At 38.5% G+C, this 25532-nt stretch overlaps 1 protein-coding gene across 4 annotated transcripts in view; it reads left to right on the top strand.

Annotated features, from left to right (window-relative positions):
• The window catches only part of CTNNA2 (catenin alpha 2), a 949691-nt gene that overhangs the window by 717407 nt on the left and 206752 nt on the right, over positions 1–25532 (top strand). For all 4 annotated transcript variants that reach the window (XM_044919117.1, XM_044919118.1, XM_044919116.1 and 1 more), the window contains one exon: positions 3465–3617. In XM_044919117.1, coding sequence (XP_044775052.1) covers positions 3465–3617 — 153 coding nt within the window. The remainder of the gene's footprint in view (positions 1–3464; positions 3618–25532) is intronic.

Genomic DNA, 25532 nt, shown 5'->3' with positions numbered 1-25532 from the left:
GCTTAACGACTGAGCCACCCAGGCGCCCCTTTTTTGAGTTTTTTTGATTGTTAAAGTTCCTTCTCTAACAAATTCCCTGACAAAGTCTCATGGGAACAGTATTTTCTGAGTTCTTGCACATTGATCAAATTTTGTCTGTGCCTTATATTCTTCAAAGTCAGTTTTGCTGGCTATAAAATTCTTAGCTCACATTTTCTTTCCTTGAGTATCTTAAATTATAGTATTTCATTTTCTTCTGGCATAAAGCTTTGCTATTGAAAAATCTGAAGAGCATCTAATTTTCTTTCCTTTATAAGTCATGTGTTCTATTTGCCTAAATGCACAAGAATTTCCTCTCTTGTTTATTTTTTAGAATCCAGTTATTTTGCTTGAGAATATGCATCAGTCCTCTCAGGTACATGATATGTCCTTTCAGAATGTAGTTTATATGTATATGAAAGTTTTTATGAGTTATAATGCTTAGTATTTGTTCTGTTTTCTTGTTTTGATTTTCTTCTTCAGGGACCTCTGGTACCCATATATTAATTTTTTTCATCTATCTTCAATATTTGTCACTTTTTCTCAAATTTTTAAAAATCTTTTCTTTTGGATTTTATTTATTTATTTTGAAGATTTATTTATTTGAGAGATAGAGAGAGAGCAGGGGAGGGGCAGAGGGGGAGGGAGAGAGAAACCCAAGCAGAGTCTGACGTGGAACTGGAGATCATGACCTGAGCCCACGATCTGAGCAGAAACCAAGAGTCTGATGCCTAAATGACAGCATCACCCAGGCGCCCCTCTTGGATTTTAAAATGTTGTCCTTCTTTTCTCTTTCCACTTCTCTTAAGGCATTTGCTATTGTGTTTATTCAGTCTTTAGTCTTTTTTTTTTTTTTTAAGGATTTTTCTTTTATTTATAACTCTTTCTTAAGTTTCATGATCTAGGGGCACCTGGGTGGCTCAGTTGGTTAAGCATCTCACTTTGGCTCAGGTCACGATCTAGGGGTCCTGGGATCGAGCCCCAGGTTGGGGGTTCTTGCTCAGTGGGAGTCTGCTTCTCTCTCCATCTGCCCCCTTCCCCCAACCCCCGGCTCGTGCTTGCTCACTCTCAATCTCATATGAGTAAATAAAATCTTTTAAAAATAGTTTCATGACCTCATTCTATATTTTCTTTTTCTAATCTATGTCTTTTTTCATATCTTATATCATTTTTTAGTGTATTTTAATTTATTTGAGATAGCAGTTTACAGTTTTATTCTGTTTTATAGGTATATGTTTTTGGCATGCTTTCAGTGTGTGTAAGGATGGTATTCTCTTCCTTTTTCTCATTTTTCTTGTAATAACTTTATATGAGTTTTGACCTTAATAATTTTAAGTTGCTCATTTTTATGTGAACTCACTCTCCTTGAAAGTTTAGAAAGAGGCTTGATGCACTTAGCTATTCTAGCTTCACAGAGCTCTCACTTCTGTTATTTTTGTGTGATGTTAAGAAATATGGTGGCTTGATTGGTGAGATAGCCTGGCTCTCTGTTCATCTGGGCTTTCTTTTTCTTTTACCTCTATTGTCCCTGTCAAGTTCAATTTTGATTATACTCCCAATAGTTTCTCCTTCATGTGGGACTCTGTCCTGGAAGATAGCCATGGCAGATCAGTTTCAAGTGTTTACTGCACTGTCCTCTTCAGACCTTCTTACTGTGGGCACTGCCACTTGCTACCTTATGATTGCAGACAAGTTATTTAATGTTTCTTAGTCCCATTTTCTTCATTTGAAAACCTAGTATAAGAATAGTGCCTAGGGTGCCTGGGTGGCTCAGTTGGTTAAGCGACTGCCTTCGGCTCAGGTCATGATCACAGAGTCCTGGGATCGAGTCCCACGTTGGGCTCCCTGCTCAGCAGGGAGTCTGCTTCTCCCTCTGACCCTACCCCCTCTTGAGCTCTTTCTCTCACTCTCTCTCTCTCAAATAAATAAATAAAATCTTTAAAAAAAAAAAAGAATAGTGCCTATTTGGGGCACTTGGGTGGCTCAATCGTTAAGCGTCTGCCTTTGGCTCAGGTCATGATCTCAGGGTCCTGGGATCGAGCCCCGCATTGGGCTCCCTGCTCAGTGGGAAGTCTGCTTCTCCCTTTCCACTCCCCCTGCTTGTGTTCCCTCTCTCGCTGTGTCTCTCTCTGTCAAATAAATAAATAAAATCTTAAAAAAAAAGAAGAATAGTGCCTATTTTAGGGTGTTGTTTGGGGGATTAAATGATATCATATGTAAAGATCTTACTTGAGTATCTGGTACATTGTGTGTATCTGGAATATATGAGCTCACCAATAAGCCCACATTATTCCCAAGCTGTAGTTTAACACACGCCACCAAATAAGTAGCTGACTAATGTTAACTTTGCATATATTTTTTTTTTATGGTGAAATATCAAGCCCCATTCAGAGGTAAACCAAACTAAGTTATATATACACACATACATACCTTATGGTAATTAACACAAAAAGGAACTGAGATTTGTTCAAAGTTTTCCTTCTGACCAATAATAAATATGTATGTATTAAATAAATAAATAAATAAATATGTATGTATCACCCTCCCGAAAGATTTGCCTGTGTACTCCTGAGTAGGTTTACTTGTTTGGAAAACATACCCATTTTTTACCATCTTCTCTTGCATTTATTTGGGTGTTTTCTCCCTGTATACATCCTGACAATTTTGAGCAAAGCAGCCCTGAGGTGATTTTCCAGGTATGGTTTCATTTTTTTTTTTTTTTCATGCAGCTGCCCTGCTTCCCATTTTAACAATGTGGAAATGATGTGTAATTATGCATTGTTAGATATTTGGGTATGTTTATTTTTACTTACCTTGAAGAATAACTCTAAGTACTTCTTTCTGGAGCACTGCAACTATATCATCATAGCACTTTGAGATTAGGTTTCATGTTTCTACCTCCATCAGATTCCAACAATGGATGTAGAAAGGGCAGTCTACTGCAAAAAGGTGAGGTTTTAGGCATGACTTCAAGGCCCATCTCATCATCTAAAGCTCTCCGTACTTGCTGGTTGATGCCTAGATGTCTCCTTTTTCTAAAGAGCCTTGAACTGAGTCCTGTGTCCTTGAGATGTATCGTGATTCAAAGCTTCCTGGAGGGAGACATTTGAGTCAATGAAGGAGGAAAATAGACTTTTGATAGGAGAGCGCCTATAATGTATTAAGCTACAGGCCATATATGTAACTTTCAAACTGACATATAATAAAGTTAATTCAGAAGCATTTATCAGTTATCTCTCTTTGTTTTCCTTTGATATGATATGCACTGGGAAAATTAAAAACAGTTGAAAATTATTTCCAGGGATAATGAGAACTGGGCATAGTTTAGAAAAATTTTTATTCTCAGGCAGTAATTTAATCCATATTGCTAAGTGAGTAACAGAGTCATAAATATACCATTCTTCTATTCCTTAATTGTGTGTGTGTTGTTTTTGTTTTTACTGCAGCTTCGGAAAGCAGTGATGGATCACATATCTGATTCTTTCTTGGAAACCAATGTCCCTTTGCTAGTTCTCATTGAGGCTGCAAAGAGTGGGAATGAGAAGGAAGTGAAGGAATATGCCCAGGTTTTCCGTGAGCATGCCAACAAGCTGGTGGAGGTAAGTCAGGAGAAGCCTGAAGAGACGAATTTATTGTTGGGTTTAATCTCCACATATCAGTCTTGGAATTTCAGTAGATAACCCTTCTGTGGTTTTCCTGGACAAATAAAGTCTTGGAACCTATCTTTCTTTTACCTTCTGATGCTTCTATCCCTTGCAGAAGAGGCAGGTTATCAGTATTCTCTCCTTTCTCTATCCCACAATTCTAAACATGTTCTGGAACATGTGTGCTAATTTTCCTGAACAATAGGTAGAGGCTGAGACAGGAGGGGTAGAAGAGATGCTCCAAAGTGCTGAATGCCAGCTTTGATTTGAGGGAATAGAATAAAAATTGCCAAATGGAAGTTTAAACACTATACCCTTCTCTTCTTCCTTATCCCCCTCTCCACTCCATGTCCCTGAGCCTAGATTAGCTGGCCACATTATGAATTAGTGAAAAAAGTGTCTCACTTTTCCCAAAGAGATACTGGGATTCCTGACGAAGGATCCTGGGGCAGCAGGATCAAGTTCAGAGTCCTAAGTATATTCTGTGTTTGAGAATCCTGTGGGAGTTGTTTTATAAATGCAGAATTGTGCTATGTAATATTGAAAAAATATTTATTTAAGGCAAACAAAATAAAAGTGAAATGATAATCAAGCTGCTTATATCTAGGAGCTGAAAACCAACAGCATGGCAAAGGTTGGATTTAGTGATGTGGGACTGAATAGAAACTTAGAGATGTTAAATAGGAAGTGCATGTGTGCCAGAGGAAGAGTATAGAAGGGGAAAAGATCCTGACAAATTTAGGGAATAGTTATCAGGGCCAGGCTCTGAGCACTTAAAAACAACAACAACAACAAAACTCTGGTATATCTACACTTTAATTTAGGATAAAATGAAATTACTCAAAATGACAGGCAACTTAAATACAAGCTAAGAGTAAAATAGATTATTTCTTGTTTTCTTCAGATGGCAAAATTAAATGCTGAATAAGGTCATCAAATGTGAAATCTTCTCTATGTTTCTTGGAGTGAGCGATAGGGTTGTGTTCCGATTTAATTGAGGCCTAAGCACCGACTTAGCTTGCTTTTTGGTTACTCCAGCACTGCTGTTGCCTCTGGTGCCGAAGACACCAGGCCAGCAGGAAGTCCTCCATCAAGCCCAGAGGGTGCCCCTGGTCCTCTAGGACACAAGCTGAGTCATTGTCTCCCATGACAGCAGTCATCAAGTTGAGTGTCCAAAACCCTAGGCCACAATAATAGAACCCTTGAACTTACCTCCATAACCCCAGTGTCTTGAGGCAACACCAGTCTGGAGCTAAAAATAGACCTATTTAATGACATCAAGGCAGTATCTTGCTCTGTCTTCACCTACAAGGCAAGTACTCCATCACTCCTCAGATTCCACCTCCATGTTCCAGTTCACTTGGCCACTGAGGAATCCAGGCTTCCCAAGATTGACCTTGGAAGCCCTGGCTACTTCCTTGTCTTAAGAAAGAGAAGTTATAAAAAGAGGAGGGGTAGAGTGGGAAGGGGAGGAGGAAGAAAAGAAGTAATGCTGAATGAATGCTACAAAAAGTTTTAAAGTATTCATATGTAATAAAATGGTAGTATTAACATTGAGGTAGATAATTGCATTTATATAACTTAATGTTTACAAGATAATTGCAGAATTTATAGAAAACATTAATTAATGGTGTGTTATAGGCATGGTGGACAGAAAAAGGGACATGTGTTTAAAGTTGTGAGATAAACATAACCTACTTCCAGTCTTGTTTGTGTTATTCTGTAATTCTGTACATAGCCTCATTTGAGATAATACTTACTTGATGCCCTGTGTAAATGTGAGCCCAAGTAGCCCTCATGTCTACTCATTCTCCCTTCTCCTGTGATAGACTCTGGAAACATTTACCATATCCCCTCATCCCATCTGTAGGATTCACTGTAGGGGTATCCAGCTACTGTGAATAATCCTTGACCCTAAACTTGTGGCAGAAGCAGAAGCTCAGGTCAGCCAGAACTCCGTGTTTCAGAAAATCATTGTTTTGCTTCCCTCAGTTATTCCCTTCATTACCCCTGGGTGGTTACTGCAGCCAGCAGCATTTTGGAATGTCTTGGTGCCTAGGAGACGGAAGGGCTGAGATGTGGGATTGGCCTCTGTTTGATTGGAGAGGACTGGAATCAAAGCCATTTCTGTAGCTTATGTCCTTCAAACAAGTGCTAGATTGCTGATGCATACATGTAAAAAAAAAGCTGGAGCACTGGGCTGAGAGTCACCAGTTTTCTCATTTTGAAAGTACTTGTATAGAAGTAGGCATCTTTCTGGGCCTTAGTGTTTGTGTCTGTAATGTGAAAAATTTGGTTAATATATTGATTTTATATCCATTGACCTTGAAAATTCACCTACTAATTCCAGAAGTTTGTTTCTTTTTGGATGTTCTGTATATATAATTGTGCTGTCTGCAAATTATGACTCTTGTGGTTCTTCTTTTCCAATTCTTTTACCTTGTTTTTTTCCCTTTCATTCCTACACTAGCAAGGACTGTCATTACAATATTGTGAAAATTGATATTTTTGTTACTTCTAGATCTCCATGAGAACATTTTGATGTTACCATTAATTCTATCGCTGTTATAGATGTCTTACAGATATTTTTATTTGCTTAATTTAGTTCTCTCTTATTACTCATTCACTAAGAGTATAGAATTGTTTCAAACAAGTTTTCTGAACATTTTGAGACACTTACATGTTTTTTGTCTCCTTTAATCTCCTTCAGAAGTGTTAGTGTCTAAATTATGCTTTCCTTCAAAAAATGAGTAGAAAATTGTTCTTTCTTTTTAGTTTTTGGAAATGAATAAGATTGCCATTACTTATTATTATTTCTTTTTAATATTTGGAGGAATTCACTGATACAGCAACTTAAGCATAGGTGTTTATGTGAGGAAAGGTTTACAAATTGCACATTCAGTTATTTTTACTAAACATAAGACTATTTAACTTTTCTATTTCTTTTTGGGTCAGCTTTCGTAAGTTGTATTCTAGGAATTTGTTATTTTTATTTAATTTTCTAATTGTTTGACATAAAATTATCCATAATATTCTCCTTTTAAAAATAATCTGTATCTGCATTATTACTTAAAAATTTTTTACTCCTTATAGTGCTAATTGGTACCTTCTCTCTTTTTTCTCAATTACTTTTTTTTTTTAAGATTTTATTTATTTATTTGACAGAGAGAGAGAGAGAGCTAGAGAGGGAACACAAGCAAGGGGAGAGGGAGAGGGAAAAGTAGACTCCCTGCTGAGCAGGGAGCCCGATGTGGGACTCCATCCCAGGACCCTGGGGTCATGACCTGAGCCGAAGGCAGATGCTTAACCAACTGAGCCACCCAGGCACCCCTTGATTACTTTTGCAAGAGGTTTATCAATTTAATAATATTTTCTATAACACAGCTTTAAAGTTTGCAGATTTTATTTTCTATTTTATCTATTTATGCTGTTATCTTTATATTTTTTTCTGCTTTCTTCTGGTATATCTTACTGTTTTTCAAACTTTCTAAAATAAATAATCACATCATTGATTTTTAGCCTTCTTATTTTAGTAATATATGCATTTAAGGCTTAATTTTTCCCTAAGCTATGCTTTTATCTGGTTATTTTCTATTGACCTAGTTTTCAGCTCACTCATCCTGCTTCCATCTGTGTCCAATATGCTTGAAACTGATCTATTGGATTCAATTATTTTTTAAATTTCTAGTTAACTTTTTTTTCATTGATTCCAGTTCTCTAGTAAATTCATTATTAGATCCTCTCTTTTAAAGAGATATGTTAATCATAGTTATTTTTAAAATCTAAGTCAAAGAACTCCAATATTTGGGTCAGTTTTGTTTTTGTTTTGTGGTTGCCCCAGAGGGGACAACTCTTCCCCAGCCACACACAAAAAAATGGCTTGTATTTTGAGACTAATGATGCAGCACGCTATGAATAGGGTAGGAGCAGGTTTATTAGTCACAAAAAAGGACTTTTGAGGAAGAGCAGAACAGGCACCCAGGCTAGTCCATAGTAGCTTCAGCACAAAGAAGAAAAAGTGGTTTTGTTTTTTATCATGTTAGGGAGGTGGATTGGGGTTGAGACCTCTGTGTGGGAGCTAGGGTTTGAATGGTTCAAACTTCCCTACTGGCATCAAAAAAAAGGTGGGCTTTCATAGCTGCTTGCCCAGTTGTGGGGCAAAATAGAAAGGGGGAAGGCTGGGGCTTAAAAGCTGCCAGCCATCAAACATTCAAAATGGAGTAAAAATCTTCATTATGATTCACCCCTGATATTTGACTGATGCCTGGAATGTGCCATGTTTCATTTAATTGAATTTGAATTAGTTTAAGTAAGCTATTGTGGAGCTCTGTAAGGCGCCAAAATGGAGACATATTTTATTATGGCATCTGTTTTTATTACTTGATTTTTACCTTGATTATGGATTTTTTTATATGTCAGCTAATTTTTTATTAAATGGCCAAAATTTGTATGGAAAAGTATAAAGGGTCTGTGTTGGAATCTGTTTGGGCTGTTATAAGAAAATACCACAGACTGAGTGGTTTATAAACAACAGAAATTTATTTCTCACAGTTCTGGAGGCTGGGAGGCCCAAGATCAAGGCATCAGAATGGGTGAATTCTGGTGAAGGCCCTCTTCCTGGTTGATAGCCGGGGCCTTCTCACTGATTCCTTACATAGTAGAAGGTGTAAGGGATCTCTGTGGAGTCTCTTTTGTAAGAACGTTAATCCCATTCATGAGGTCACCATCCTTATGACCTTAGAGCCTCCATGGCTCCACCTCCTGGTACCGTCATATTGGATATTAGGATTTCAACATAGGAATTTTGGAGGACAGACACCAACATTCAGACTATAGTCTGGATAGTGTTTTTTCTTTCCAGAAAGGATTCACTATTCTCTAAAGGGCAGAGATGTGATGAGCTGTTGAATCACTAAATTATACACTTGAAACTAATATTATACTGTATGTTAACTAACTGGAATTTAAGTAAAAATTAAAAAATTAAAAACATAAAATAAAAGGCAGCAGAGAGACCATTTCAATCCAAAGACTGAAGTGACTTGAGGCTAGTCTGTAGTCTTTGTCTTTCTTTTACCCTAGTCCTATGGAATAGTCTTCCAGGAGTACAACCAGAGGACTGGATATGTTACTAAGTATATCACCTTATTTATGAAGCAGTTTCTCCAGTTTTTGTTTTCCCACCATCATAATATGGTTGAAAATTTTATTTTTCTTTTTGGATTCTTTTAATTTGCTTTTTTTCCCCCTCCCAAAGAGGAGCAGAGAGTGGGGGAGGGGCAGAGAGGGAGAGAATCTTAAGTAGGCTCCACATCCAGCTCAGAGCCTACACAGGGCTGGATCTCACAACCCTGAGATCATGACCTGAGCCAAAATCAAGAGTCAGATGCTTAACCAACTGAGCTGCCCAAGTGCCCCTAATTTGCTTCTTGACTGGTTGGTATATATAACTTAATAGAAAAGATCTTAATAGAAAAAAACCTGTGATCAAGTGCCAGTCTTTGAACCCCCCTTCTTCATGAGACCTTTGCTTCCTTGGCTGTCCCAGACTCCAGTTTTTGCCTCTCCAGTGCTATGAGATTGTTGGAAACTCTAAATAATTCTCTTCTCAGCAGCTACCTTCCATCTGGTGTCTCAGTTTCTCTTTCAAAACTAAGAATTAGCAAATTCCTGGGGAAAAAAAGTGAAATGCACAAAGTTAGGCTCCCCTGAATGAGCATTCCTTTTGAGCTAGTCTAGATTTTGAGCCCCTTGGCAGCTGTTCCATACTTTCAAAGAAATGATTTTTATTCTGCATTTCTAGTTGTACTCAGCAGGAGAGTGGGTCTCTTATTGGCTACTCCTTTGGGGCTAGAAGTAGAAATCCCTAAGAGAGCTGGTTAGATAAGTTTGTGGGGACTTTCTGTTTGTTTCATTAATATTTTTAGTCTGAGATCTCTTTTGCAATGGAAATATTGAGCTTCCATACCTTAAAGAAATATATTAATCAACAAGAACAGTTCTTACTGAATTGAAATAACAATCTTGGTTCCTCGTCCGCTTCCTGCAGTTCCTTCACTTAGTGCCTTCTTCTGCTGAACACCACCTCACAATTCTCCCAGGGCACATTGGATCCCTGTTTGAGAACTTCTGATGGAGCTCTGAGTTGCCATTAATGAAAATTATCTAAGAGTTATATATCAGATCATTTTGAATGGAGAATGAATGAATACATAAAATAATCTATGAATCAATGGTGATAATTTTAGCTCTTCAACACTTTTTTTTTAAGCTTTTATTTATTTATTTGAGAGAGAGAATGAGATAGAGAGAGTACATGAGAGGGGGGAGGGTCAGAGGGAGAAGCAGACTCCCTGCTGAGCAGGGAGCCCGATGCAGGACTCGATCCCGGGACTCCAGGACCATGACCTGAGCTGAAGGCAGTCGCTTAACCAACTGAGCCACCCAGGCGCCCTCTTCAACATTTTTTTTGGTTATTGAGTTTCATGATTGTATATTCAATTTTCCATCAATTTTTATGTTTTTTTTTTCTCATATTTGTGGGCCAATTTCTCCCAGTTTGGTATTTGCTGTTCACAGAGATTGATGTGATGAAGTGAATGGAGGGTGTCACAACCTATAACACAATGTTGTAGTCCTTAGAAAATAGCAAAATATGAATCAGAAAAAAATTAATTTGGCTTTTCGTGATTGCCTTAACAAGTAAAATTGTATGGTTTTCTTCCCCACAGTGTTGGTACCATTTAGTAAAGACTAGGTGAACTTACACAAGGGTTTGTTGATTAAGAGAATTTAACAGTTCTGCTATGAGGCTTTATGGTCTATAGTATCAGCCACTATAGGAAGTATCACCAGTAGAAATGAATTTTTTTTAATGTAGCTATTTTCCCTCATCTCCAGAGGCCAGCTAAACCATCCCCTCTGAGGTTTAGCTAAGGGCTTCAAGGCAGAGCTGACTCAGGGTGTGTGGAGCTGATCAGAGGATACCTGTTGTACCTCCTTTCCAAGGCTTTTGGAGAAAGGGAATGCAAAGTATGGCAACCTAGTACCAAAGTAATGTGGTCTGAGTAGGGTTGGCAAAGGAAGGCAAAATAAGCATTGTTGCAAAGGAAATAAAAACTAACCTGGAAAATGAGATGCAGAATCAATACAGCTGTTTTCAGACCCTCCAAACTGGTTTTATCCTTTCCATTGCTTTCTTAGTCAGTGCTCCTCTTTTCTTCCTCTTCCTACATCTCGACCATAAGCACCAAAAGATACGTATGCAAGCTATACATGCTATTGTTTGATGGACTGCAGTGTCCTCCTGGCAGCCCTCTCTCATCTGCCTGGCCCTCCTTCCGTCCCTTCTGCACACAGCAGCAGCCAGGGTGAACTTCTAAAAGTGTAAGTCAATCGTTCAGTGTCCCTGCCTGAGACCATTCAGAGGCTTCCTATTGTTCTCAGGCAAAAGACCAACCTATTCAAGAACTGTGCAAGGCTTGCATGATTTGACCCCTTCTTCAGTCTCCAGGCTAGTCTTCTTGTCCTCCCCCACTTCCCACAACGTATCAGCCTGACACAAGCCATCTTCCACTTGTCAGGTGTGCCGTGCTCCCTCGCCCCACCCCCCCAGGCCTGCCTTTTTGTTTTCTCTTTTCCGGCCAGCCCCCCCCCCCCATCCCACCTCTTCCTCTCATTTCTAATCATTGTTCAACTTTAAGCTCGAACATCATGTCCCTAAATGGGATCAGTTCCCTGTGTTTTTCGCTCTTGTGGAAACTTACTTTTGATTTGCACACATCCAGCTCTATGACTCTATGATATTTCTCCAGCTAGATTAGTGATTCGTTTAGGAAGGGGCCATGTCAAATGGTTTCCTAACTACACTGCAGCATGTGGCTGAGTGGCTAGCATATAGCAGGTATTCAATAAACAGATGTTGCCTGAAGAATGAATAAAATAATAAATGCAGCCAGGGATACTGCCAACTTTTTGGCTCCCGAGGTAATATATTTTAATAGCACGGCTGCAGGTCCCTACACAGGTGCCTCTGGGCTTACTAAAGAGGCATTGTGCTTATTTAATTCCCTAATTAACTACAAAGGAGGAATTTCAGATCTAAGGACTAATGTGGAGACCTCCCATTTCTACCGAGGAGAAAGGCCTTGCTCTTTGCAGGCCTGGGGGAAGTTGAACGGACTCCGTCATGATGCTCCTGAGGTCGGGCCCCTCACTCTGCTGTCATTTCTCTCCTGCTCCCTGCCTCACAAGCATGCAGTTGTCCTGATCCTTGGTTACCGAGGATGTGGGACAGGGAGCTGGTTCTGGCACAGTAAAGCACATGATTGAGGCCATAACAGTGATGAGTTAGACAAGGGAATCTCAAGTCTCCGCTTCGTCCTCTTAGTTACATCTGATGGCATCATGCCATGCAGGGCGAGATTTGTATCTGTAGCAAGTGGAAGGTTTGAAAATAGGGACAAACCCTAATATCAATGTGATCGTCAGTAAAGCACAGACTGCCTCTGTTTCAGCCTTGAGTAAATTGTTTTTCTCAATCAACCTTTCCACTTCATCCAGAAAAATTCATTCAGCAACAAATGTACTGAGTGGCCACCGTGTGCTGACAGTTGCTGGCAATATAACCATGAACAAGCCAGCTAAACTTCCTGCTCTCACGGGGCATACGTTCTTCCGGCGAAGACAGAACAAATGAGATAAATGTACAATAAGGAAGGTGGAACTAAGTGCTGAAGATCAAAATAAAACAGAGCAGTGGGATAGAGAATGATGAAGGAGGGCATGTGTGGGCAGAAGAGGCTTGTCCTCTAAGATGACTACTAAGCAGGGACCTGAAGGAAGTGGAAGAACATTCCAGAATGTGGGAATAGAAAGAACCAAGACCCCCAAGGCGGCAGTGTGCTTGGCATGTTTGATCAAGAACAAAGAGACCAGTGTGCTTGCAGCTCAGAGGGAAAGGAGATATTTCAGAGATGAGATTGAGGGCTGGGTGTAAAGACTGTATTTTGCTCAGATATTTTAATCTGTTGAAGGCTTTGAACAAAGATATGACATGATCTGACTTCCATTTTGAGAATTACTGTGCTGCTGTCTGGGAAATATACAGCAGTGACAAAAGTAGAAGGGAGAATAGATAAAAGGATCTAATCATCCAGCGAGGGATTGGTGCTCTGACTAGAGGAGAGACAGTGGAGGTGTGGGCAGAAGTGCTTAGATTTGGGTTATATTTCCAAGGTTGAGCCAATGTATTCGATGTTAGGCTGTGAGACAGACAGGAGTCTGGGATGACCTTTGGACATGCTGCAGCAGTGAAATCACCTGGAACTCTTAAAAAACATAGCCTACACTCTCAGACTGGTTCTTGATTGGCTCTGCCTGCAGCTTCTTGACGGGTGTGATCCTGAAAACCCTACACAAATATCTTGGGTTTTAATAAATACAGTAGAGCTTTGCAAATTATAGGGTCTTGATTCAAACTGTGAACCAAAAAGAAAATCAAGAAAAGCTGCATCAGAAACTACATTGATGGAACTGGGTCTCCATGCTTTTTTAAAAGTACAAACTGAATATTATCTTTTTCTCAATGCTGCCCTCCCCAATCCAATTAGTACATTTGAACTGAATTAGTGGAATTTCTCAAATAATTGAGCCATAACAAATCTGCAAATCATAATATTTTATAAAGAGCTATTTTGTTCAGCTTAAGCACCTGTTAAACTTAACAGTATTTTTTTCTGTCTTTGAAGATGTTCATAGTCCAATTCCATCACTCTTCGAATTCCCTGATTCCTAAACTCTGCCATATTATATAATTTTTCCTATAGCACACAATAAAGCATTACCAAAAAGTTCAAGCATTCATCTTAAACTCCTAGTAATTATTTAAATATAGGGCTAAGGTTCTTTGTAAGCTCTCATTACCTTATTTAATGCTTTTGACAACCTAATGAAGTAGCTGTTATTTTTCCACTCCATTTTACAGATGAGAAAACTGAGGTTTCAAGAAGCTTCATAACTTACCCAATGTCATACAGATAGAGGCAGAATTCATGCACCAGTCCAGGTATCCCAGACTCCAGAGACCATGCAGTTAACCACTGCAACACTGCCCCCAGGCTCTTGTCCAAAGTGTACATACAGATTAGAGTCCAATCCTTCATGTAAGTAGTTAGTACAGTGCCTGGCCCCAAAGTAATTGCTTGGAAATGTTAGCTTCTTCTGTACAGGTTCCATATCTCTCTAGTCACATTTCAGAGAGGAGCCATACTTGACTGCACACGGCCCTGGGGGTAACACATATTACTGTAAGTGAATGCCTATACACCCTAGTGTGGTAGATCATCCAAGCTGCTTTTTGGTACTGGTATTTGGCATAAATTAATCTTACTTACTAGCTTCATGAATCTTCATCTCCACAGCCTACATCATTTATGCCTGCTCAAATTACTAAATGCCATGGACTTTCAAGGTTGCTTGCAAATCATAGATTCTAAAGACTTTAAATATTTCATGTCAAAGGTCTACTGCATTGCTTGAGTTAACTACCGCACATAATATAAACACTTCCATGTTACATTTCAGTCTTTACGACATAGTCAATATGCAAAGTGCAAGGCCATTTTTTGAAGTCAATTCTTTTTCAGATGTAAGATGGACTGTTAATTTCCACAAAAACTTGGTTTCCTGGCATCTGGATAAAACCTTGTCCCACCATGACCTACCCCCAAAATTCATCCAAAAGGTGAGTTAAGTACACTTAGAAGAAACATCCAGAAAAGAGAGGCCAGTTAACTATGTTGCCCATACCTAAGGAGACGAGGAAAGATAATCAACACCTAGCTTCTCTATGCAAGATATTGTTGTAATTTCCACATATTATCTCTCTTAGTCCTCTTAACAAGTAGATGCTTTAATCATCAATATCATAGTTTCGCAGATTAGAAAACTGAGGCCAAAGGAGACTAAAAGCAGCCTGACCAGAGTCACCCAAATCACCAGCTGATGAGTAAGTGACAAAGACAGAATTCCCTCCTCCCACCCCTCTCTCTCTCCTTTTCTGTACATGTATATATATATATATATATATATATATATATATATAGTTATTAGCCTTTTACATTTATTAACAGTTTGTCCTCACCATAATAAAATCTTAACCCAGCACTATATTAATATTCTTTTAGTCTACTCTCCGAAGTTGAGAAAGAGTAGTATTATTGTGAATTAGGAAGATTCTGAAGCACCTGGGGTCTGGGCTATGATTGTGGTGCTGCCGGATCAGACTTTGGAGGGTGACATTCAGTGTCACTGCTGCAGATGGGTAGGAGATATTTGGTCTTCTGTTCTACTAAATAATGAGTTTTATTGTTTCATCATCCATGTAGGGAGTGACTGTTCTCTGTATGTGTGTGTGTGTGTGTGTGTGTGTTTTCTCTGTAGTTATGTTTTCTGCAACTGTTTAAGGTATGTATATTTAGTCCAGTTAACTCGGAGACTTTGCTATGTAGTATAACCTTACATTATTAAGGTCAGACCCCGTCAGTGCAAAAAATGAAAAATTGAGCCCCATTAAAAATGATGTGTTTTTTTTTAATACCAAGAAGTTTTTAATTGCCCAGGAAAAAACCACTTCGACGCTCATGTGTTCAGTCTTTGTTAGCTCTAAGGGCTTTTTGTATCACAAAGCCCCCTGGCCAGCCTGGAGCCATAGTTTGAGAGGGATGATATGTTGGAGCATTGCTCTTTTGAACTAAAAACAAGTTTTCAGATTACCATTACTCCATTAGCTTTAGAAGGTGTGGAGTTTAACTTTACAGAGCCCTGTGGCCAGCCTGAGGCTCAGCATATATGTAATTTCAACCCTTACCTTAAAAATCAACTCTGGGTGCTTTGCATCTGATGACTGGGATTTCTCTGACGGTGTAATGATCTACCCTACGGCTGTGAGAATGATAAAATTACTATAATCCTCTGACCCTCATACTTTGCATCTGGCACCTCATCATTTAGGTCCTATCCATCTCTGACATTCTGTATTCTAAGGACCTTTCGTGATTTCAGATTCTAGGACAAGGAAAGACCCAAATAATTGTCCTGTTCTAGAATGCATTTGTAGTTGAAACTGGAATTTGGGGACTACAAAAACAACATGTCACTACAATAGTTTACTGGTGCCCTATTGACTCAAGTAGATATACAACTGAAAAAGCTTGGGGTGTAGTTGGTGGCTAAGCTGTCTTGGAGCATAAAGTAACCAAAAATATGGATTCTATCACTACTTATCATACTCCCATGGCTTTTATCTGTGACCGACCCAGTGTCTGAAAGATAGATTTGAATGGCTGTTAATCAACTTGGTGATTATATAGGCGGGAACCAAAGAGAGGATAGAGGTCAATGCCTGCCACAGAGAAAAATCTTCATATTAGCTAAATTGTTTATGAGATAATTTATTTATATGAATTAAAAGCTTGCCTTTTTTCTCTTTTTCTGCAGGCTTATTAGTGCCTGCTGGTGAAAGCCAATAGTCATGAATGGTGCCAAGGAACAGTAGGTGGTTTGGCATTCTATAGCATATCCCACTCCAATCTCCAAAAATTATTCTCTGCCCCTCAGAGCCACTCCATCATGTATGAGTGTGTGGGTATGTATATTAGACACAGACACCCTTTCTTTGATCTAAAGAACAAATATTTTTTTCAATCATATGTAAGATACAATATGAGCCTCTTTAGGAAAAAAAAAAAAAGATGTTTTAATTGACCTTTAATACAAAATCAAAGTAAAAACTGCCTGTAATACAAATGCACCTTCCAGAAATTTGCCCACTGCCATTTCCAACCAGATTGCTGCCCTCCTATTCAGACATTCTATGCCATAGAGTGTGAATTTCACATATCCAAGGTACCTGGGAATTGAGTCAATGTTTTCATATGCAAGTTGCCACCAAAATATAGTTTCTTACTTAGACTGACAAGTTGCTCTTTTCTATGCTAAAACAATAGGAGCCCATGATTTATCATTCCTAAATGTTTTCCTGGAAGACTGAAAACACAAACATATTTCTCCAAATCTCTAAAATGTCCTGAGTGAATGATTCCCTTACCAGGTTTATGTGGAAGGATCCAAGGCATCAGTCCCACCAGCTTCCCTCACACACCCACGTAGTTTTTATTTTTTTGTTTTCTTATTTTAAATTTTCTAAAAACGTTGGTTTGTAACTTACTTTCAAAACACAAGATGCTTTGATGTTGAAGCCTATAATGTATGGGCAAAAATGCACTTCAGACTGCCTGTATGAGGAATGGCGTTGCAGATTTTCTGTAAAATGTTATGACAGTCTCCATGTGGAGACAGAAGCTTGGAGGTTGTTAACTGCAGTGGGGCAGCAGAATTTCCTGTGGATCAGTAGTTTTACAAGCTAAAAATAGGCAGTGATTTGACCGATCTCACTGTAACACCCAGTTAAGGAGGCTGTTTTGATCCCATAGTCAAGTAGCTCAAAAAGTCAAGTCTTTTCAAGTAGGCACCTTCAAGTATCTGTTACATGGAGCTTAAAAACAACAACAACAACAACACCCAAATTTGCAATTTACATTCAAATTGGTATACTTTTCAGGTGCTCAAAGACTCCTGGCAGGTCTTTGTCCCCATCAGAGGACCTCTAACATCTTAGCCTTATACCCATCTGGGGAAGAAGCTCGGGTGGGCCCCTTACTGCCCCCTGTGGAGGGTGAATCATTCCTGCCCGGGTAAAGTACAGAGTTGACAAAGACATTGCCAGACTCTCATTGAAGGGGCAGTCAGGGATTGAGGACAAGTCCCATTCTTTTTTTTTTTTTAAAGATTTTATTTATTTATCTGAGAATGAGAGAGAGAACACGAGAGGAGAGAGGGTCAGAAGCAGAAGCAGACTCCCCGCCGAGCAGGGAGCCAGATGCAGGACTAGATCCTGGGACTGAGCCGAAAGCAGTCACCCAACCAAGTGAGCCACCCAGGCACCCCGACAGGTCCCATTCTTGCAGAGGAAACTGGAAATACAGTTAGGAACAGTGCAAGAGGTGTGGTTCACGCTGCCATGGCAAGGTCAGAAGCTCAGGGCGGTAGGAGAAGGAAGACTGAAGGGTTCATACTGGTGGAAATTGGGAAGGGGAAGGTTTAATGGGCAGGAAGGCAGGGAATCTGGTTGCCTCCACTAACTGCTCTACCTGACACAGCTCAGAATCATAATCACAAGTTGTAATCTTGCTATTTCTTTGCCCTTGAATTTTGCCTTGAGGACCATTTCCCCCTCTCATTGACTTCATACACTCTGTTTGACCTCTGTTATTTATCCCCACGGTCCTTCTATCACCATAAATCCTTTAAGTAGGCATCAAATATATCTGTAGGTTTTAGTGCCTTGTATATCTACAGATACTGGTTATATTATTGCCCATTTCTTCCCCTGATTCTTTTTTTTTTTTTTTTTTTTGAGGGAGGGAGAAACCTAATATCCAGTGAATTCTCTTTGTTTGATTTTTGCCTGGAATTTTGAGAGTAACAATTGCTTTTCTCAAAATGAAAACAATTCAGCCTTTGTCCCAGTTGCTTCACTAGAGTTTTGGAGGAAGAGCTTTTGCTCAAATACCATCAATAAATGGCTGTCGCAGAATTCTGAATAGTTTCTCACGGTCAGAAAGTACCAACGGCATTTGTACAAGTGATTTTCTTGCCCTGAAAAGTCCAAGTATAAATCCACAAGGAGAGTATTGAAACTTATATTTCTTCAGCCTGTCTTGGAGAACTTCACTGTGAAGTGACTCTTTCCATTACAAGTTTTCCTCCAAGGAGGAAGTCAGTTAAGTGAGGTTTTCATTTTCACAAAGTAGCTTGTCATTTCCTAGCCACAATAACTTATTAAGTTATCTTCCACTATAGCTTTCAAAGGACTTAACTCTTTGCTCAAAGAAATTTATGATTTTGCAGAATGTGGTGTACTTGGGATTGCATAACATTCTGGAATAACATGTGGGTGATCATGATTTTAAAAGAGCTGATCTCCTCTGAGTGAAATTTTATACATGCATAGAGGTTATGATGATCGAAGTGTTTAATGAAGAAAATATAATTACAGTAGGGTTTCTCGACCTCTTCACTATTGACATTTTATGCTCATAAATCTTTGTTGTGAGAGGGTTTCCTGTGCATTGTAGGATGTTTAGCAGCATCCCTGGACTCTGCCCACCAGATGCCAGTAGTACCTTGTCCTCTAGTTCTGACAACCAAAAATGCTACAGAAATCACCATCGATCCTCTAAGGGACAAAATAGTCCTTAGTCAAGATCACTTCTCTGTAATCTTGAAGGAAAATAAATACGTATATCATAAATGTAATTGTGTACATTTAGTGCTCCTTACCTACATTGGTTAGTTTGTAATACACGTTATTTTATCTGAATAAAATGACCAGATGACAGAAGAAATAGGTTGAAGGTCTATTTCTTAATTATAATTACCTCTGAAATCGCTGTTACTCAAAATTCTCACTAATTTCTCTCCCCATAAGTAAGTTGGTGAAAACTTGTCCCCAGATGATTTCCCTGTGATCTTTAATGTTTCCTAAACTCTCAACGCCTAAAGAATGTCTTAATAGCCTGATATTACTTCTAGAAGGGGACACTTAACTGTTCAAATAGAAACACCTCATTAGGATTCTCTCGCTGATTTCTTTTCACTAAGGCAGTTGGCTGAAACTGCGGCTCTGATGAAAAAGGACAGGTATGGGTATTAGAGGAGAAGGTAGGTAGATAATAACGTGCTCAGAGAGATGCACACAGAGAAGAATATGGGAGATGACAAGGATGACAAGGGCCACTCTCTTTCACATCACAATAAGCTTTAGGACCAGTTATTAAATAAGACTAGGGGCAGACATCACACATGCTCAATAAACGCTTATTATTTGAGAGTTAAATTTGGGTTGGAATTCCCCAGGTTGGCCTGGTCTCAATCTGCCTTGGTTTGTCTTTCTGTTACTTTCTTAAAAAGGGAGAAACACTCCACAAACTCTTGTGCAATTAATAGCTTTCCTTAGTGCTCTGACGTATCACAAACTTGCTATCTGAGCCTTCACTCCTGCCATTTGCTCAGGCAAATATTTGGTTATAGAAAGCAACCAAAGGAGCTGACATGATGAAAGTAATGTTTTGGGTGGTTACTTTGAATCAACTTTATTCTTTCTTCATGCTAAAATATGGATAAAGTTTCAAATGTCACAGGGTTCAACTTCCTAAAAACTATTTGCCTCCAAATTACCCTGTCAAAGACAGTCCAAAAGGGGCATAATTAGTAAGAAGTCAGTGCTTATATTTGCCAAATCTGTTTATTTAGTTGGCAGTTTTTTTCCTGGCATTTATTCCAAATCTATTTGATAAAATGGACAATCCTAAGGTACAGGCACTATATTCATTTGCTAGGGCTGCCATAACAAAATACTACAACTGGAGTGGCTTAAACAACAGAAATTTATTTTCTCCCAGTTCTGGGGGCTGGAGGTCCAAGAGGAAAGTGCTGGTAGGTTTGGTTTCTCCTGAGGCTTCTCTCCTGGGCTTGCAGATGGCTACCTACTCATGTCCTCAGATGGTCTTTCCTTTGTGTGTGCCCATCCCTGGTGTTTCCTTGTGTGCCTAAATTTCCTCTTCTTATAAGGACACCAGTCAGATTGGTTCAGGGCTCACTCTACCAGTAACTTAATCATTTCTTTAAGGGCCCTCTCCCCAAATATAGCCACAGTCTGAGGTACTAGAGGTTATGGCTTCAACATATGAATTTGGGGGACATAATTCAGTCCATAAAAGATACCATTTGGCTTTCTTTATGAGAAAAAAGGGCAGAAATATTTACTTTCATATCTGTTTTGAAGGATTTATGCTTCAATTTTTACTTGTTGTTTAAGCCAATAATTGCATACCTCAGAGGAGAATTTTCTAGTGCTCTCAGTTATCACTAATTCTTTTTTCTCTGGCAGATATTTTTACACATAAAAAAAAAATCCTCCTTAACCTTTCCAAGCATAGAGCAAGCCTGACTGCCTTAAGAAGTTCCTCCAACACTTAAGTCTGATTCGGGCTATGGTAGTCAGTAATGATATTCTTGGTATTCTTCATACTGTCCATTTCTTATGTATTAGAGAGAGACTCATGTGAGGTCTTCACTCTGCTGTAATTTATTCGCCAACATCTGTATTTTTTCCTCTCAGGATTCATCACTAACTGCTAACCCATGAAGCCACTATGTGCTTCCCCCTGCCATCACACACTTCTTACCCATCCATGTTAAGGTACTCAACTTGCAATCTGAGAGATCTCCTCTGAAGGTATGTTCTAAACAGCTACAAACCCACACAAGACCCTGCTAGCTGAAAGGGCTCACAGAGGGGTGAAGGGTGGGTATTGCGCTGACCACTGCTTCCTGTCCTCCGTCTGGGAGTATCACTTCCTAGCCTAAGCATCTGCCATCCTCTGATCCAGCCTGTTGCCACTGCTGCTTGAGGTATATATATATATAAAATCCTTTTCTGCTTTTGATAATAAAATATTCACTGAAAATTGTATGAGTGAACACAGTAGGGGTGGGAAGTGAGGACAATAATGATATTGAATATATCATGCAATTATGAGCTAGATTCCAAGTCTAAATAATTCCTTGACTACTTTAGGGCCTGTTGCCAGCTTCATCAACTACAACCAGGGTATCTTATTATAACTAGTGATTTACCTTAGCAACGAAGGCAGTAAGGAAAAATTCATCATCAATTTATTTTTCTTTCTACCAAAGCATTTTAATGTTAAGATATTTGCAAAAAAGATGGAAATTATATGAATAAATGAAGCATTGTATGCAGCTGTGCTTGACAATAACATCTAGTGTTTGTATGGCATTTTAATATTTTCATATTTTATGTTTTTAAATTTTTCAAAAACACTTTCATCAATATGCATTTGATTCTTGGAACAGTCCAGTGAGGAACATAAGGCAAATTGCTTTCCCAAGAGATGCCACACTACTAGTAGGTAACAGACGTGTTTATATAGTCAAATTTCCACCATTCTAAGTTCATTTCCATTCAGCCAGTATTAACTGAGCACCTACTATGTACCAGATACTGTTCTGAACATGTGAGATGTGTTCATGAACAAAACAGAAATCTCCTCCCTTGGGAAACTTAATTCTAATTGTAAAGACAGACAATAAATGATAGACAAAATCAACATGTGACTTATTTACTAATTAGAAGGTGGCAAGTGCTATGGAAGGAGCAGATGTAGAACAGTAATGGAGATTCGGGGTGGGGGTTGCAATTTTAATTTGAATTGTCAGAAGAGGCTAAGGCGAGAAAATGACAGTTGAGCAAAGTCTGGAAAAGAGTGAGTTTGGTGTTTAGTAATGTATCCACTGTGCTTTCCTTCCATTTGGACATTGGTCATATCATAATTACCCAAACAGCCTGCAAATATTTTCTTAGAAGCCTTAACAATCATAGAGTGATTAAAAAGAACAATGGGCATCAGCACTCCTAAAACATGGCAACGTGGAGCTAGGGGAAAGCCAATCCTCTTCTCTCAGAGTCCTGGTAAACAGGAAATGGCAATGTCTTTTTTTTTTTTTGGTCCAACTTTATTGAGGAATAATTGACAAATAGAATTGAGCATATTTAAAATGTACAGTGTGATGGAAATACATACACATTGTGGAATGATTACCAAGATCAACATAATAAACACATCCATCACCTCACATAGTTAATTTTTTTTTTAGTGAGAACACTTAAAATCTACTCTCAGCAACTTTCAAGTATACAATACCATATTATTAAGTATAGTCAGCATGTTGTACATTAGATCCTCAGAACTTACCCTGTAACTGAAACTTTGTGCCCCATCTTCCCCTCCCCCCAGTCACTGGCAACCACCATTCTGTTCTCTGTTTCTATGAAATTGGCCTTTTTAGATTCCACATGTAAGTGATGCCATGTAGTTTTTGTCTTTCCCTGATTGGCTTATTTCTCTTAGTATAATATTTTCTAGTTTTATCCATGTTATTGCAAATGAGAGAACTCCCTTCTCTTTTATAGCTGAATAACATACATACATTTTCTATATATATATTATATATATACTCACTTCTAAATACATACATTTTCTTTATTCATTCATCAAAGGACACTTAGGTTGTTTCCATGTCTTGGGTATTGTGAATAATGATGCAATGAACATTGAGGTGCAGCTATGTCTTTGAGATACTGATTTCATTTCTCTCAGATATATACACAGAGTGGGATTGCTAGGTCATATGTTAGTTATATTCTTAACTTTTGGGGGAAGCTCCATACTGTTTTCCGTAGTGGCTGTATCAATTTACACTCACACTAGCAGTGTACAAGTGTTCCTTTTCTTCCACATCCTCTCCAGCACTTATCTCTTGCCTTTTTGATAATAGCCATTCTAACAGTTGGGGGATTATATCTCATTGTGGATTTGATTTGCATTTCCCTGCTGATGAGTGATGTTGAGCACCTTTTCATTTACCTGTTGATCATTTTTATATCTTCTTTGGAAAAATATTTGTTCAGGTCCTTAACTCATTTTAAAAAATTTATTTGATGATTTGTTTTCTTCTGTTAAGTTGTATGAGTTCCTTTATATATTTTGGATGTTAACCCCTTACCAGATAGATGGTTGCAAATGTTTTCTCCCATTCTGTGGATTGCCTTTTCAAGTTACTGATTGTTTCCTTTGCAGTGCAAAAGCTTTTCAGCTTAATATAGTTCCACTTGTTTATTTTAGACTTTGTTGCCTGCACATCTGGTGTCTTATCCAAGGAATCAGTGCCAAGACCACTGTCAAGGAGCTTTTTCCTTATGTTTTCTTCTGGGAGTTATATGATTTCAGGGCTTACATTGAAGTCTTTAATCTACTTCAAGTTAGTTTTTGTAACTGTTGTAAGATAAGGGTCCAAGTTTCATTGTTTTGCATGTGGATATCTAGTTTTCCCAACACCATTTATTGAAGAAACTATCCTTTTCCCATTGCATGTTTTTGGCACACTTGTAAAAAATTAGTTGATGTTATATGCATGGATTGGTGTTTATTTCTGGGTTCTCTGTTCTGTTCCACTAGTCCACATATCAGGGGGAGTGGCAGGCAGAGGGAGAGGGAGAAGCAGGCTCCCCACTGAGCAGGGAGCCTGATGCGGGCCTCAATCCCAGGATCCTGGGATCATGACCTGAGCTGAAGGTAGACGCTTAACCAACTGAGCCACCCAGGCACCCCTCCATGTTTCTGTTTTTATGCTAATACCATGCTGTTTTGATTCCTATAGCTTTGTAATGTGGTTTGAAATCAGGAAGTATGATGCCTCCATTTTTCTTCTATCTCAAGATTGCTTTGGCTATTTGGGGTCTTTTATAGTTCAAGTTTTAGGATATTTTTATGTGAAAAATGCCATTAGAATTTTGATAGGAATTGTTTTGAATCTGTAGATTGCTTTGGGTAGTATGGACATCTTCACAATATTAATTCTTTCAACCCATAAACACAGGATATCTTTCTATTTATTTGTCTTCAGTTTTTTTCATCATTGTTTTATAGTTTTCAGTGTACAGGTTTTTCACCTCCTTGGTTAAACTTATTCCTTAGTACTTTATTGATTTTGATGCTCTTGTAATTGAGATTGCTTTCTTGATTTCATTTTCTGTTAGCTCACTGATAGTGTATATAGAAATGCAACTGATTTTTGTAGGTTGTTTTTGTATTCTTCAACTTTACTGAATTCATTTAGTAGTTCTAACAGTTTTGTGTGTGTGTGAAGTCTTTAGGGTTTTCTGTATATAAGATCATATCATCTGCAGACAGATAATTTTACTTTTTTCTTTCAAATCTGTATGCCTTTTATTTCTTATTCTCAACTAATTGCTATGGCTAGGATGTCCAGTACTATGTTGAATAGAAGTGGTGCAAGCAGGCAGCCTTGTCTTGTTCCTGATCTTAGAGGAAAGGCTTTTAACTTTTTACCATTGAGTATCATGTTAACTGTGAGCTTGTCAAATATGACATTTACTATGGTGAGGTACATTCCTTTTATACCTAATCTGTAGAATGTTTTTACCATGAAAAGATGTTGAATTTTGTAAAATGCCTTTTTTTTTTTTGCTTTTAGTGAAAAGCAATAAAGTCATATGATTTTATCCTTCATTCTGTTAATGTGTATCACATTTATTGATTCGCATATGTTGAACCTCCCTTGCATCACAGGGATGAATTCCATTTTATCATTGACTTTTTAGGACAGGCACTTTTCAACTTTTTATGGAGATCTTATGTGTAAAGAAATGAGAGATGTTTCTGTCAATCCTGAATTCATGGCCATCATGGGCTGATTATCTTTCCTTATAAGATGCCCACATGAATATTTGGGCATAAGACTGCTCACATATTGATAGAAAGTTAGTACTTCTCTTTGTCCCTATGATTATTCCTTAAGGGCTTTATTATATGCCATTGAAGACCTAGCTCCTTACTGTTGATGAGGGATAGAGAAGGGAAAATAGAACTTCAAAAGGATAGTTAGGTGCCTACTCTGAGCAGCAAAAAGGACACTTTGGTGAATTTGTGACTTAAATGCTATTAAACCGTATCTGATATCCCTTAGAGGAGGGCCTTTTATCCTGTGATCTCACATTCTATCTTGTGATCTCAAGTTACATCACTAGGTAGGGTAGAACAGGCTAGGCAATCCTATGGTTATAAATCACCCTCATTGTCAGTGGCTTAGAATAGCAAAGATCTAATTTTCCTTCCTACTACATGTCCATCAAGAGTTCTAGGG

Source organism: Neomonachus schauinslandi, chromosome 10 (genome assembly GCF_002201575.2).
Source record: "Neomonachus schauinslandi chromosome 10, ASM220157v2, whole genome shotgun sequence".
In the NCBI taxonomy this organism is placed as follows: domain Eukaryota; kingdom Metazoa; phylum Chordata; class Mammalia; order Carnivora; family Phocidae; genus Neomonachus; species Neomonachus schauinslandi.
Note: the sequence above shows the minus strand (reverse complement) of the source record. Positions and strands in the feature narration are given on the sequence as shown.